Here is a 17062-nt window from a genome sequence, read left to right as displayed (position 1 = left end):
TAACCCCGCCGCATTTTTTTTGCGCCTGTCCCAAGTCAGGAGCCTCTGGCCTTTGTTAGTCTTGTATTAGTTTAACTTTAAGTTTCTTGTGTACAATTTGGAGTTTAGTATGGCGTTCATTATCACTGAACTAGTATATATATATATATTTGTTTAGAGGCCAGCTAAAGGACGCCTCTGGGTGTGGAAATTTCTCGCTGCATTGAAGACCTATTGGTGACCTTCTGCTGTTGTCTGCTCTATGGTCGGGTTGTTGTCTCTTTGACACATTCCCCATTTCCATTCTCAATTTTGTTCTGTCCAAATTTGGTACAAATACGAATAGTTTAAAAAAGTTATTAAAATTTCAAAAACTTTAAAAAGAAATCTTAGTTTCTAGCGCCCATAATGCATATGCTGTATACTGGTATTAAAAAAAACCCGTGTCATATCAGTTCATATCTACAATCTTTCCACTTGACCTATATTTTGAGCTTATTCTATATGTTTCTTATTTCCTTTAACAGTTAATTTTCATGATGTATTGTAAATTGGAAAAAGGAAATGTACTAACTGTTTTAATTTTACTGTTTTGTAATTGTATTGTTAGCAAGGATCCACATTGTTCTGAGGAAGACAGTGTCGAATCGTTTAAGGAAGAATTCATTGCAATCAAAAAAGGGGCCTCACTGGTGGTTAACACAGACCCAGATAATGTAAATATACAGTCAGACGCCAAATATCAAGCCCTACTTGAAAGGATACTTTCCATCGAAAAGCAACTTTAGACCTGTCAACATAACAACGCCGCCATGGAAGACAGGATCCGTACAATAGAGGACAATAACTATGGTAGATATTTAGTTACTTTAAACATCGGTCAAAAATGTTAAAAAAAGGGATTTGGTTGAAATACCAAAATCGATAACAAATCTTAAAGAAAAAACAAAAACAGCAGATACACGAACAAAAATATGTTGGTTGCATGACCTCACTTTGTTAAAGTCTTTAATTGCAAGGTTTCTCAACGCGAATCGTCAATTATCGCGTGAGTGTTGAGAGTTCTTCTTTTATTTAAGAGATAATTCATGGAAGTCGTATATTTGTTGCAAATTTACAGATTGCCTGGGCCGTGATATTCAAATTGTATCCACAGTGTTAGCGTTATTATATATATCTCTGAGTCTGCGCATAGATATATCTAGAATTTTATCACAGTGTTGTTTACCAAGCGTAAGAAGCACGTCATATTATAATAAGTTTTATATATTTCGTTTTTCAGCCAAAATTAGTTGAATTCACCATTGGTTACTGGAGTGACATAATCACACATGCATACCATGAATGCCATAACTGGTGTACATCAATTTTGTAAAACAAAACATATAAACATAATACCGTATTATAAGTCGGTGCGCGTTGCCTTGTAATTTCTTCATTTTACATTGTAAATTCATTACACATATACCACTGTATCATATTCAAAAGGGAAAAAAGAAAAGAGATGCGGAATATACATGTAGGCAATTTGCCACAGTAGACCAATACAAAAAAAAACAGGATTTAAAACTTTAAACACTCGTATTTTCTTTTTTTAAATTTCTTTTCCGTTCCGCCTGATATGTCCCATTAAACACATATACTCCATGACTTACTTACACATACATTTTGACTTATATGTAGGTCTTACTTTGCCTTACATTATTGCTGTTCAAAGTTTATCTTTATCTATAATAATATTCAAGATAATAACGAAAAGCTGCAAAATTTTCTTAAAAGTACCAATTCAGGGGCAGCAACCAATTAACAGGTTGCTTGATTGGTCTGAAAATTTTCACGGCAGATAGATTTTGAAGTAAGGAACAATTTGATCCTGTCAGATTTGCTCTATACGCTTTAGTTTCAGAGATATGAGCCAAAAACGATATTTCACCCTATGTTCTATTTTGAGCCATGTCGGCCATTTTGGTTCACGGACATGGTCATCGGACACATTTTTAAACTACCCTTATGATGTTTAGGGACGCGTTTGGTTAAATTTGTCCTAGTAGTTTCAGAGAAGAAGATTTTTGTAAAAATTGATTATTAAGGGCAATTATTCCTTAATGGGTCAACTGATAATTTTGGTAATTGTACAGTTTATCTGTATCTATAGTTATATTCAAGATAATATCCAAAAAATAAACGGCAAAATCTCATTTTAATTTCCAATTCAGAGGCAGCAACACAAAAACAGGATGTCAGACTCATCTGAAAAATTTCAGGGCAGATAGATTTTGACCTGATAACTAATTTTACCTCGTGTCAGATTTGCTCTAAATGCTTTGGTTTCAGAGATATAAGCCAAAACCTACAGTTTACCCCTATGTTCTATTTCAAGCCATGGCAGCAATCTTGTAAAGTTGGCTGGGTCATCGAACACATGACTAAACTAGACATCCTAATGATGATTGTGACCAAGTTTGGTTAAATTTGGCCAAGCAGTTTTAGAGGAGAAGATTTTACGGACGACAGACGACGGATCCCAAGTGATGAGAAAAGCTCACTTGGCCCTACGGGACATGTGAGCTAAAAAATAATGAAGTTGAATCATAATATCTTAAATATGACACGGACATCTTAAAATAGTTTAATACGTCGAGAGATCCAAATCACCAAACAGACTGCTGTGGTCACTTTAGTGAACTAGTTTTTGTCCTCTTTGTTTTGGTCCTGCATAAACGTTTGTTTACTGAGCGGTATGTTGTTTCATAATCGAAAAGCTAAGATAGGCTTTCTGTAAGGAAAATAAGAAGTTAGTGATGTTTAACGTTAACACTAAATCAACAGCCTGTAAACCTCATTTAGATTCCATAGACTTAACTTTGAATAAATAAACACTATGTTTATTTAGTTTTGTGTATGCCTTGTTTCGATCTGAACAGTTAAGCCCTTTCCAACTGACCACAACATCAAACTGAAAGTCCCTCAACTTGAACCTGTCCAATTAAATTACTAGTACCAGGGCCAACAAAACTTGGCATGTACAAATACACAAATACATTGTACAATAAGAATGACATTTCTTTTTAATGTAATTAAAAGTTCATACTTGTAAAGAAAAGACTTCTGCAAACCAAAAAAGTCAAAATAAATTAAGTTTTTCTACTCAGTTCACTAGCAGTTTCCCGTAACCATATAGCTATTTCAGCAGATTGGTCGTATTTGTCAACTGGTTCAAAATCTTTACCAAACAGTCCATTGTCTGTTTGTATTGACAGTAAAAATTCACAAATTCTGATAGCCATTTGTTTATATTTGTCGTCTTTTGTTTCGGTTGCAACCAGTGCTGCAGCATATGCTACTTTATGACTGAAACTAAAAGAGAACATGCTTTCGTGACAAGTCAAAGAAAAGTCTAAGATTTGAACAGCACTGTCAAGAAATCGTGTATCCTGTGTTGCTTGGTACAACTTGGTCATAAAAATACTATGGTAACCAAGAAAGAAATACAGTTGATTGGGACTATCCTTTTTGATCTTATAAAAAGGCTCCATGTTGTCAGGATTAGCTGTGAGCAAGGAACCAGTCTTAGCAGACATGCGTAGCAATAATTCTTTTTCGATGTTAGGCTGTGCTTTAATAAAATAAAGTAATGTTTCTCCGCAATCTTTGGCAGTATTTATATCTGAAATATAAATTTTAAGTTAGTTAATTGATTTAGAAAGATATGTTACTGTGATGTAAAAACATTAGGAATTATGACATAGGAAATGTATGGATTTGATATTTGAACTTTAACAAGTATCTGTAGAGGTGGAATCTAAATTTTCAATTAGTAGCTCCCCCAGAATGTTTGGTAGCCTAATGCTATATAGAATGAAATTCAAAACAGTGTAGCCGTGGCCATTGATTGACACATCAAAATCATTCATTGACTGGGACAATTTACGTGAACGTTTGTCTGTAACGACCACTGTTCACGACGTACCTACGATAGACATTTAAACTGTGGGGTCACCAAAGGTTTCTTAACGCCTTTAATTATAAAATAATTCGAAAAATGAATCAGGAATAACCTTTGTGTTTTGATTTATATAATTGATATAAATCAAAATATCGTGTTATTTCTGATAAATTTTTCAAATTACTTTATTTAGGTGTTGAGAACCTTTGGTGACCCCATAGTTTAAGTGTCTTTAAAAAGTACATAGTGAGCATTGGTCGTTACATACAAACGTTCACCTAAATTGTCCCAGTCAATGGATGATTTTGATGTGTCAATCAATGGCCACAGCTACACTGTTTTGAATTTCATTCTATGATCAAGCGGATATGTTTGGGAAAAAAAATAAGTAGCCAAGCTCAGATTTAAGATGTCACATGTTATCATGATTATTGGATCCCTGCATGGTCTTATCCTGTTAACTATAACTGACAGTGAAGAAGATTAAATACAATACTTTTATTAACTTTTAAAAGATGAATATAGATAAAGGTCTAAACTAAGTCTTAGAATTATTATTATTTATAACCTGACCTTACCTCCCATATAAAGTGAAAGTAGTCCAAAATGTGATGTAGACAGACAGTCCATAGTAGATTCCTCTGTAATCTCTGTAAACTTTTCTGTGACACAGACTGCTTTCAATTCTGTGTTATAGAAAGACTTGGAAAAATTGTATGCAGGTACTGAAATGTCAAATCTGAAAGGAGAAAAAAAAGCAGTTCATTGTGATTTAATAGTGCCAGCAAAAAATACTTAAGATATTGGTGCTTTAGCTAAGTTCAATCTTTACCATGTCGAAGACGAATTATTTTTCAGGTTTTTTTTAATGGTACATACAATGTATGTAGGAAGGGGTAAGCCAGTATTATGTTGCAGAAGACTAATTGGGCGACCATTTGATATTCTGGGGGGGGGGGGGGGGGGGAGGAGGGTTTGTTTTTGATCGGTTATTTATTTTTGTAAACTAAAAGGACAGATTATTCATTTTCTGCACTATTGAAGCAAGATTTTTCATTTCCATAAAGCAAGGGACTGATTATTCATTTTCACAACTATATTTATGATAATTGAAAAACATACAATTTTTAAATGATTTGTGTATTATAAATAATACATGTATAGTCAAGTCATTATGTACCATTTAATCAGAATTAATCATCATCCTGGGCAGAAATGAATCTTGCATATTCCCAACTGCATATCTACATGTACACATGTATTGCATACATTCATAGTATTAAAGTTTGGTTGTAGCTAGACTGTTTTAAAAGTATCGGCAAACATATATCGCCGAGCTGAACGAGGCAAATTTCTTTAAAGGGTTTTTGAGCCACTAAAGGCCCAAGAAGCTATAGAACAAATGATGCAAAATCATGCCTTCTGGGTGTCCGAAGACCCTTTCTTAATCTGAAAATGCAAATTTTGTTTTAATAATTTTTTGACAATATTTTGGTCTCAAAGCAAAATGTATAAATTCAAGTTTCTAGGGACAACACCAAAAGACAAATGTGCATGATAAAACAAAAATGGAATTCACATAGTGTGGTTGTTAAACTCATGATCAAGTTCATAACAAAATTACTAGATTACAAAATGAATGCAACACTCAGAATGTAGAATGGGAATCAATAAACCAAAGACAAATAAATAAGAAACATTGATCCAAAAAATTCAGGGCTACGTCTGAGGGAAAACAGAACTTGCTTCTTAAAGGCACTCGCCGTGAACACAATTTGATATGGAGACAAGCGCTTGGTTTTGAAATTTCCTACATGAGGCATTTTGCCTCAATGTAGTTACGGCCCTGTTAAAATAAAAGTGAGGTAAGGTTTTCTGAAACAATATACCTCTTATGAAACCAATTTTCAAACATTTCAAGTATATTTAAATAATATTTATACTTTTATTATTAAAAAAATTAGGAAGTGTTTCCCGATTTTTTTGGGGAAAAAGATGAATTTATGAAGAATCTGGTGCCATCTCATACTTTCGATTATACCTGCTGAGTTATTTATTTTCAATACATTGCAAGTCAGATAATTTATTTTCAAACTACTACTGAACAAACCATTTATTTTTGTGATTATCAAGGCTGAGTTATTTATTTTCAAAATCCTCCTGTCCCCCCGCCAGAATATCAAATGGTCTTCCCCTAATAAGCTCCACTAAAACAGATACAAAGAAACGATTGCAAGGAATTCAGCAAATCAATTATTTTGTTCAGTTATGATGTGACTTTGACCTTTGACCAAGTTATCATAAATTTACTTCTTTACATAAAATACGTTGTCATGCATCAAAGCAGTGGACAGATCTGAGTTTTAATACCAAGTTATAAAATCTGAACAGAACAAAAACCTGAAACCCAAACCTTACAAAATTGAAAATTGCTGATGTGACCTTTAACTAAGACTAAGTGACATTAAATTTTATAGCACTTCCTCACCCCTAGTGCTTTAATCAACGAGGGTTGGTACAGATAATTTTAAATCTGAAGTGTGGATACTTGAAATGTTGATGAACATGATGATTTCCTAATGTCAGGACAGACGCACATCACTCATTATATGTATATTTCCCAATATAAGGCCAAATTCAATATGGTGACCTATAGTTGTTAATTTCTGTGTCATTTGGTCTCTTGTGGAGAGTTGTCTCATTGGCAATCATACCGCATCTTTTGATTCTTTGTCATATCAACCCAAGCGCAAGGTTTAAAGTAAGTTGGTTGCTGAAAAACAATTTATTGGCATATTGTCTGATAGACACCTATGCATCAATGCTTACCTGCCAGATCTATGTGCTCCCATTGCTATCCAATTATTCATGTAAATCCAGAAGTGTGACATTGGAAACGATGAACTCTTTCTTTCTCTCCCCGACTTTTCAGGAAATGATACAAAATCACCATCTGTCTGTGAACAAAAATATCAATGTCATAGATTAGGTCATGACTTTTATTATATAGATATAGAAACATTTCAAAACAATGTTTTGGGGCATTGTAGATAGTCAACAAGTATTTTACTTCTGTATTACATTGCATATCACTACAAAATGACTGTTTATTTTCATTGGTTTTCAATATATTTTGATATGTATGAAATATAATTTAAATGCAATTCCTTGCTGAAATGAGTTGGTCCTTAATATATAGTTCATTGTCTCCTGATTGTTTCCTGAGTTTCATCATTCAGAATTTCACACTGTTCCAGGAGGTAATCATTTGCCATTCGTATCATAAGTACCTGAAGAAAATCTCTCTTTATCCTCTCCATTAACCTTTGACCTTCTAAGCTATGTCCACTGATGAGCAAAAGTGTGACAAGTTTGTATTGAGAACACAGGTCACCACTTACATTTTGGTCCAATAAAGCACCATCTGGACCAACCTGGCTGGCAAGATAGCTGGCGGCTTGGTCACTGGCGTGCAGAAACTTTTCCAAACTCATGATCAATTTTCTTTTTTATCTATATAAAATATCTCCATATCAATCTTTGGTGTGTACAGAATCAGTTAACTCCAGTGACAAGATGCTTTGCTATAAATTCCCTATGTTATTTGTCATTTGACAATAGACCACTTTCGAATTCATCCGTCACCGAAAAAAAAAACTCGTCAATTAGGCGCGCTTTTGTGACGTCATTTACCAGATAGAAGGGGTCGCCTGTATCCCTGCACTATCAACGTTCATCAAACGTCTAAGTGATCGTCATTGTGCAGGATAAACTAGAAATAATTTTTGTTTCGTAGGTACTTAAGCTCAATTCCCTAATCACAGCAGTGCTGATTGTCAATTATGAGAATTTAGTTTTCCGAATAAATCGTGCAATATAGTATTATAATTTTCCAACCACTCGCTCAACATTGGAATGGAAGTGGCGATGCCCCTAAACGCACGAATGTTCACTAAAACCAGAGTTTTTGACGGAAATGCATCGAACTCGAAAGTTGTCTATTGTGTTACAAACATGTCTTTATTTAGACCTAATTCCAAACTAAGCATGAAGGATGATTCTAAAACATAAATTAAACTTATAAAAATCCCTTTAGATTAATGAGGTTAAAATTATTACTGGTGTACATATGCAGCTCAAGATATATATCTTTTACCATTGCATTGTAGCAGCAATATTTGCTCTCAGTGTTTGCTGACATACTGTACATTGTTGGCTGCTCTTTGGTCGGGTTGTTGTCTCTTTGACCTATTCCCCATTTTCATTCTCAAGTTTATGTATAAAACCTGGGAGCAGTATATCTAACGTTACTATACTTTCTTGATAAAACTAAGAAAGACTAACTTGATAACCTCTATAATGTGTGAATATGTTTGAAACGTTATATACCTTTGCAAATTTCTTAAAAGAAACCAGTAATTGTTGTAGGATGTTATAAACTGTCTACTGACTAGGTATAAAAAAAATAATTTTAAACTGCAAATTTAAAAAAAATTTGTGCTTCATATATATGTTTTGGTATTTTGCAAGATACATGGATATGTTATTCTCTTAAAGTTAATTTTTGGTGCTGCTTTTTATAATTTATTTTGCATGCTACATGCCTTGTTTTTTTTGTTATTGCATATGTTTATATATTAGGTGAAAAGCTCTTTAGAGCTTATGTTTGTACTGTTTGTCAATATGCCGAATCCAAATAAAGTTTTACTTACTTACTTACTGCAATTTAGAAGAAGTTGTGTGTTCTTTACGTTGTTCAGTATATTTCCATGCTCCATTTCACATGTTTCAGGTGTATTTATTTTTAATAATAAATTGCATGAATGTTATTATTGTGTATCTGTATATTGTGTGCATACTATATCTTGTAAATCGATGAAAAGTTCGATTGATCTAATATTATGACATTGTTTTATAAACCATGCCTACTCAAATATAACTGTTATATTTATTTATTTATTTACTTACTTTGTCTCAGTTGGTCGAATCCGTGTATACAATAAAAATCAACACCGGTGAAATGGACTATCTCGGAATTACCTTATTTAAAATCTAAGCTGATATTTCTTTGTATAAATCTGATATTTAGTTGAAATCTCATATTTTATATTCATGTACAGGAACCAGTTTGGGTATACATATCAATTTATAACCTATAAAACTCAGTGGCGAATCCAGAAATATTCATGAGAGGGGCGCTCTTAGTTCAGCCATGCTTCAGTGATTCCCTATACTAATCAACCCCTGCCCCCCCCTAAATCAGCCTCTGTAAACCTTTCTATATATTGAATTAATTGATGGTTGAACAGCTTTGAATCCTATCCATTATCATTTATGAAAAGTAGTTCCGCAATTAACCCACCTTCCTTATGTAGGCATAAGTATATTCAATTATTTTTTTGTTGCTGAAATATGAAATGAAACTGAGTTTTTAAGTGATTTTGATTTAAACAATAATGTTCGGCACTTATCAAAATTAATAGCTGTCATTGAAAAAATGAAGTGTTCTTGAAAAAAAACCAAGTATGTCCGTATAATATTTCAATGGAACAATTAAATAAATATATGATAATGAACTTGAAAGGTCGATAAAGTTTTTGATGAATAAAACTTTCATCATTTATATTAACGATGTGTACCATGTACGTATTCTAAAGGATGAACTTACATGTAGGTCAAGTTTTATTAATTTTTATCAGATGTTCGGACTCATTGTTTTTTTCATACAATTAAAGGTAACATATTTTGCCCCATAACACCCATTCTTTTTTTCATATAAGACTCCAATAGCTCATAAAAGGTCATTTACAAAAAAAAAAAAAACATGAGCAGATTCTAGATTTTTTTTCTGTTGATATGAAACATAAATAATACGAAATGCAAATAATAGGTACAAGTCTGAGTCAGACTTTTCCAGGCATTTTTAAAAAGTTACATATCTTGAAAAGGAGCTTCATAGCATGTCAATACTTTTATCTTATTTTGCTACTTTAATAACCTATGCTCCTGTGACTTTAAGTATCAGTTTTAAATTCTAGATTTTGAAAAAACAATCACCTATTAAGTACATATTTTTGACTTCCAATATAGAAGGGACCAACACGATCTAAACAAATCAAACATAATATGAAGCAATCTGCCTGCATCTTACCTTTTTTTTCATCAAAAAGGCAAACGTCAATTTAATCATCTCACGTGCTGTAGAAGCGTACGTAGGCTATTTCTGCTCTTTTAGGGTGACTGTCGTGTAAACGTTGCACAGGCAACACAAAATAGAGTGATAAGTCGTATTCGACGAAAATTGAACACAGTGTGTCTTTCTATATTGTGATGTTACACTATTGTTTAGATAAGGGTGAAGGTTGATACAGTACCTATTAAAACGTTTAAAACGGCTGCATTTGTCCAAAGTCAGAAATATGATGTTCAGTAGTTTTGATTCGTTGATGTGGTTCATAAGTGTGTCTTGTTTCTCGTTTTCTATATAGCTTAGAACGTCGGTGTTTCCGTCTGAATGGTTTCCCACTAGTCATTTTAGGGGGCCTTTTTGGCTTGCTGTTCGGTGTGATGTGTTCCGTGTTGAAGACCGTGCTTTGACCTATAATGGATTTACTTTTACAAATTGTAACTTGGATGGAGAGTTGTCTCATTGGCACTCATAAAACATCTTCTTTTTTTCTATTCACTAGGAGAAAAAGACAGGATTAGGTGTAAACGGAGAAACATATGTCTCTGTTGTCAAAATAAGCGAAGAACACCAAATATCATATTTTATTTCCGTATAGAATACAACAGCTTTGTTAGCACGCGTTATACTTGATAAATTCAACAGCAATTTAATTAACCAATGAAATCATGTCAGTATCAAGAGCTTCATGATATTAAACGTTTTGATAATTCCTGTATTGTAAAATATAATGAACCAGTAATTCTACGGTGATGTGTACAGGAGTTCTCGTACAGGTTCCATAAATGGACAGATGCATGCAGTTAATGGATACACATCTCGCTATTACATATAGGTAAGTTTTGTTAGCAATGCGACGTAAAAGGTCAAAGCTGATGATATCACAATTAAAGATTTAAAATGGTGATATATGAATTTAACAAATATTGTATGCGGGGTTGTAATACCTAACAACTATCAACTAACTGTAAAACATAAAATCGTAAACTTGCAGAAGAACAATAAACCTGTTTTATGTCAGTTGTTAAGAATTGAATGCTTCTTTTTGTAAATTTTTTTTGAGTGTCAAAGTGTTGACCGAAGTACATTGTTTATAAAGCGTTGAAACGCCTCATTCTAAAAATGTGCGCACGGTTAAACCATGTTACAACCCTTATGCTATATAGTTTCTAATATTTTTTTAATAGGCTTCTTCATTTCTCCATTCTTTGTATTTATTGTGAACTTGTTCTCGTCCTGAATATGCATGAAAAATTTGCCACTGGACGTTAAGCAACCAACAATCAATCAATTCTCCTTGTCCATTTTTCTCTAATCGTCATTAATTTCGTTACAAAGTTTATTCCGCTTTATTCCTAAAAGGAGCTTTATGTTAGCTACTCGTTATTCTCTTTTCTGTTTTAATTGTTGACCATTTTACATTTCTGTAAACTCCAGCCACAAAATTGAAAAATCAGTGGGGGATCCAGGGGAGGGTTCCGGGGGTTGGAACACCCCCTTTTTTTGACGATCAATGCATTTGAATGGGGACATATAGTTGGAATCCCCCCCTTTGTCCTTGGTTGGAACCCCCCTTTTTTAAATGGCTGGATCCGCCCCTGAAAATGATTGCAAATGAATTAAAGTTCAGATCAAGTGGATGTAAGCAATTATAGGTAACCGTACGGCCTTCAACAATGAGAAAAATCTGAACCGTATAGTCGGCTATACAAAGTCTATCTACTTACATCATCTGAGTGGGGCAGATTGTATAATATATGGCTTGCATTGTCATACTTTCATATATCAACTTTCATTAAAATGAATATTTAATTTGTTTTTGATAATTACTATTTTCAGCACCAAATGAAAGCCGAAAATGAAAAACTTTATTTCTTATTGATTTCTGAATGAAAATGGTGAGTTTTGACTTTATTATTATTATCCGTCTATTATTCTATTCTATTTTATTTTATTTTATTCTATTTCATGTAATTTTATATAGTTGAACAACTTGCTTATTAGTTTTTGAATAAGAAGAATGTACACAATATATGAAATAAGAAAATGTGGTTCGATTGCCAGTGAGACAACTCTACATCAGTTGCCGTATTGCCTTCAACAATGAGTTGAACTCATATTGCACTTACACATCTCTTTTAAAACACCAGCTCAACCATGTCAAACTACTGTGAATTAATTATTATTCGTTGGATACCAATTTTCGTTAGTTTCGTGGGTGCAGGTGAACCACAAATACAAATGTTCAACCACTGACAAAATTTCTAGAGGTTTTTTGTGCAGAGATTTGCAAAACCACGAAATCAAATACCCACGGAAATAATTGCATTCACAGTAATGATTTAGAGCATTACAGAAGTCAAAAAGTATTTTACTTCTGTATTACACTGTATATCACTACGTATACCAAATTACTGTTTATTTTCATGGGTTTTCCATTATTATAATGTATTTAGAAATATAACTTTAAAAAGCTTTTCATTGCTAAAATGAGTTGGTCCTAAATATGAAAATGTGTTAGTTTATCTACTGATACTGAATTTTAATCTTTATCTTCTCCTCGGTTGCAGCCTTAAGCTTCAGAATCTCACACTGTTCTACGAGGTTATCATTGACACATTCATTCAAAAACAGTACAAATATGTAGCATTAATTTTTTAATTGAATTTTTTATATATATATATATATATTATAAGTACCTGAAGAAAATCTCTTTATCCTCTCCATTAACCTTTGACCTTCAACTGTATGTCCACTGCTAATCAGAAGTGTGACAAGTTTGTACTAGGAACACAGGTCACCACTAACATTTTGGTCCAGTAAAACACCATCTGGACCAACCTGGCTAGCAAGATAGCTGGCAGCTTAGTCACTATAGCGCACAGAAACTTTTCTAAACTCATGATCAATGTTCTTTTTTTATCTACATGTATATAAAATATCTACATATCAATCTTAGGTGTGTACAGAATCAGTTAACTCCAGTGACAAGATGTTTTGCTATAAATTTAAATTTGACAATTGTGTTACAAAGATGTCTTTTTTGAGACCTAATTTCAAACTAATCATGATGGATGATGCTAAAACATAAATTTTACTAATAAAATCCCTTTAGATTAATGAGGTTAAAATTATTACTGGCCTCACGGTCATTAAACTTTCGAGCATGATTTTTGTACTCAGACTCGAATATCAACCAATCAAATTGCTGGATTTCATGTTTCGAGCATGATTTTTGTGCTCCGAGCACTGAGCAAAGTTTTATGCCTTCATATGCAGCTCAAAATATACCTTTTACCATTGCACTGTAGCAGCAATATATGCTCTCAGTATTTGCTGACATACTGTACATTGTTGGCTGCTCTTTGGTCGGGTTGTTATCTCTTTGACCTATTCCCCATTTTCATTCTCAAGTTTATGTATTAAACTTTGGAGCCGTATATCTAACGTTAATATACTCTCCTGATAAAACTGGAAAAGACTAACTTGATAACTTCTATAATGTGTGCAGGGGCAGATCCAGCCATTTTAAAAAGGAGGGGGTTCCCAACCCAGAGTAAAGGGGATGGGTTCCAACTATATGCTCCCATTCAAATGCATTGATCGTCCAAAAAAGAAGGGGGGTTCCACCCCCGGACCCCCCCATGGATCCGCCACTGGTGTGAATATGTTTGAAACGTTATATACCTTTGCAAATTTCTTAAAAGAAACCAGTAATTGTTGTAGGATGCAGGGGCGGATCAAGCCATTTTAAAAAGGGGGGGTTCCTAACCCAGGACAAAGGAGGGGGTTCCAATTACATGTCCCCATTCAAATGCATACCCCGGAACCCCCTCCTCTGGATCCGCTCCTGGGATGTTATATACTGCAATTTAGAAGAAGTTGTGTTTTTTTTACGTTGTTCAGTATATTTCCATGCTCCATTTCACATGTTTCGGGTGTATTTTTTTTAATATATTGCATGGCATTGCATGTTTATATTCTGTATCTGTATGTTGTATATCGATGAAAAGTTCGATTGATATAATAATATGACATTGTTTTATAAACCATGCCTACTCAAATATAACTGTTATATAAATTTATTTATTTACTTACTTTGTCTCAGTTGGTTGAATTCGTGTATACAAAACAATCAACACCGGTGAAATGGACAATCGCGGTATTACCTTATTTAAAATCTAAGTTGATATTTCTTTGTGTAAATCTGATATTTAGTTGAAATCTCATATTTTATATTCATATACTGAAACCAGTGTGGGTATACATATCAATTTATAACATGTAAAACTCAGTGGCGAATCCAGAAATATTCATGAGAGGGGGCACTCTTCATCCATGTTTCAGTGATTCTGTAGGATTTAATAATGTCCTCCATGAAAAAATGTCCACCGGACACATTTAGACAATATTTACTTATTTAAATGTGTCCTGGACACAATTTCCTATGAAAACATGTCCTCAGGTATGAAAAAGTGTCCATGAACATGGACATTGTTCACTACCATAATATTGTCCAGGTGGACATTTTATTCACAGGACATTGTGTCCGCCAGGGCATTTTTTGATATGATTAAAGTATTAAATGATATCCATTGCCTTGTTATTACTGGACGCATTTTAACTTTAATTACAAACTTGAATTAATTCTTACTTTGACATGAAAATTGTCTCATTCACACTCATACCATCCTTATCTTCATATCTATATTTTTTTAATTATATACATGTAAGATGCTGTTCCATTTTATTTTCCTTTGAGGACACAATTAAATAATATTCACTACGAAAATTTGTTCTGCAGATGGACCATATTTCATAACTGTTGCTTTACAATGCTGTACACTTAGGAGACAATATTTCATGGCAATGGACATTATTTATTTTCTATTGCCTTCTTATCTGACATAATAAGTATTATAAAGTTCTTCATATTTTATTTTACACTTCCTTCTTATTGTTATTCTTTCATTGTCATTACCATTTGCTGGGAATTTCTTAGACATTAAATTTCTCTTTATTCACTTCCATCCATTATTTATTTAAGAAATAATTCATGGAAGCCATAGATTGTTGGAAATTTACACATGGCCTGGGCCGTGATATTCGAATTTTATCCTGAGCGTTAGCGAGGGATAAAATTAACGAATATCACGGCCCAGGCCATGTGTAAATTTCCAACAATCTATGGCTTCCATGAATTATTTCGATTCTAAAAGGACAAATACGGTCATTAAAAACCTGAAGCGATGGAAGGTATGCTGTGTGTGTGGCTGTTCTTTTTTACTCCCGGTTCGATAAAGCTCAAATATTCATAAAATCTGTAGCTTGCATGGATTATTTAGTGAATAACCGCTAGAAAAAAAAATCTGTTTAATTCTTTAAATTCACAAACCCAACATTTGCCAATTTTTAATTTACATGTTTTTCTCGTAAGCTACCGTCAAATCCAAAGTTGACATTTTGTAACTAAGGAGCCGCCATGTTGACTTGCTGAAATCAGTAAATATGCGAAAAATGCAATAGAATAGAAAATAAAACAAAACCTACCTTACAAATCAATTTTAATATAATATTATACGAATTTCGATGGTTCACTTTTTAGAAAACGTTCAACTGTAGCGTTTTCATTTGTATGACGTCATGTTTTGAAATGACTTAAATGCGTCAAAAACATTAAAAGATTTTCGCGGAATTTTATTTTATTTTTATTTTGTTGATTTCTCCAAGCTCTTGTGCATTACTCCTTTTTATTATGCATGAATTAGAATAAGTTATTTTGTATTTTTTAACTGCAATTTAAAAAAAAAAAAAAATCGGCAAATGGTTTACAAATAGGTTCCAATACATGTGGATTTACATGGGAAGTATATTGTAACAGCCATTATTATGTATATCTCTGAGTCTGCGCTAAGTATAGATATATGGAGAATTTTATCACGGTGTTGTTTACAAAGCGAAAGAAGCACGTCATATTAGAATTGTTTACATTTTTATATTGGTCAATTTCTCATCAATCCTTCATATTTTAATTAAAATTCAAGTATAATAAAACTTTGTAATGACCTTTGTATTACTTCCCTTGGAGGACACAATTTGATAGCAACTACTATGAAAATTTGTCCTGTGAGTGGACACTATTTCATATTGTTAGCAGTAAAAATCTGTCCTTTTGAGGGACACCATTCCATGGCAATGGACATTATTAAATATCAAATTTCCATGAAAAAGTGTCCATGTGGACACTTTTTCATAGGACACTATTATGTCTTACAATTCCCTATCTAATCTACCAAATCTTTCCAAAAAGAAGGGCACCCCTTGCCCTCCCCCTACATCAGCCTCTGTACACCTTTCTACATATTGAATTAATTGATGGTTGAACAGCTTTAAAACCTATCCATTATCATTATGAAAAGTAGTTCCGCAATTAAACTACCTTAAGTAGGAATAAGTATATTTAAATTAATTTTAAATGCTCGGATATCAAATGAAACTGAATTTTCAAGTGATTTTGATTTAAACAATAATGTCCGGCACTTATCAAAATTAATACAATGTATCTATCATTGAAAAAATGAAGTAAACTTGAAAAAAAACATGTCCGTATATCAATGGAACAATTAATTAATGGTCATGAACTTGAAAGGTCGTTAACGTTTTTGATTAATAAAACTTTCATCACTTATATCTTCGATGTGTACCACGTACGTGTTCTAACCGATGAACTTACATGTAGGTCAAGTTTCGTAACGGATAATTTTTTATCTGATGTTGAGACTCATTGTTTTTTCCTACAATTAAAGGTGAAATATTTTGCCCATGCAATAACACCCATTTCTTTTTTTTTCATATAAGGCTTCAATAGCTCATAAAAGGTCATTTATCAAAATTGAAGCAGATTTTAGATTTCGTTTCTGTTGATATGAAACCCAAATAATACCAATGCA

General features: G+C 33.1%; 1 protein-coding gene across 2 annotated transcripts in view; it reads right to left on the bottom strand.

Annotated features, from left to right (window-relative positions):
* Positions 1-3021: 3021 nt before the first annotated feature.
* LOC139499401 (uncharacterized) overlaps positions 3022-17062 on the bottom strand; it is a 333926-nt gene continuing 319885 nt past the window's right edge. The window contains exons 1-5 of one of the 2 annotated variants that reach the window (XM_071288079.1): positions 8894-8978; positions 7216-7438; positions 6755-6882; positions 4504-4664; positions 3022-3646 (exon numbers count right to left, since the gene is read on the bottom strand). In XM_071288079.1, the coding sequence (XP_071144180.1) occupies positions 3114-3646; positions 4504-4664; positions 6755-6882; positions 7216-7419 (1026 nt within the window). In that variant the 5' untranslated portion in view covers positions 7420-7438; positions 8894-8978 and the 3' untranslated portion in view covers positions 3022-3113. Of the gene's footprint in view, positions 3647-4503; positions 4665-6754; positions 6883-7215; positions 7439-8893; positions 8979-17062 lie in introns of those variants that run through there. The other variant, XM_071288080.1, reaches the window with a different exon arrangement.

The sequence above is a fragment of the Mytilus edulis genome, chromosome 12 (genome assembly GCF_963676685.1).
Source record: "Mytilus edulis chromosome 12, xbMytEdul2.2, whole genome shotgun sequence".
NCBI classification, from domain to species: Eukaryota; Metazoa; Mollusca; class Bivalvia; order Mytilida; family Mytilidae; genus Mytilus; species Mytilus edulis.
This window is presented reverse-complemented; position numbering and strand designations above follow the sequence as displayed.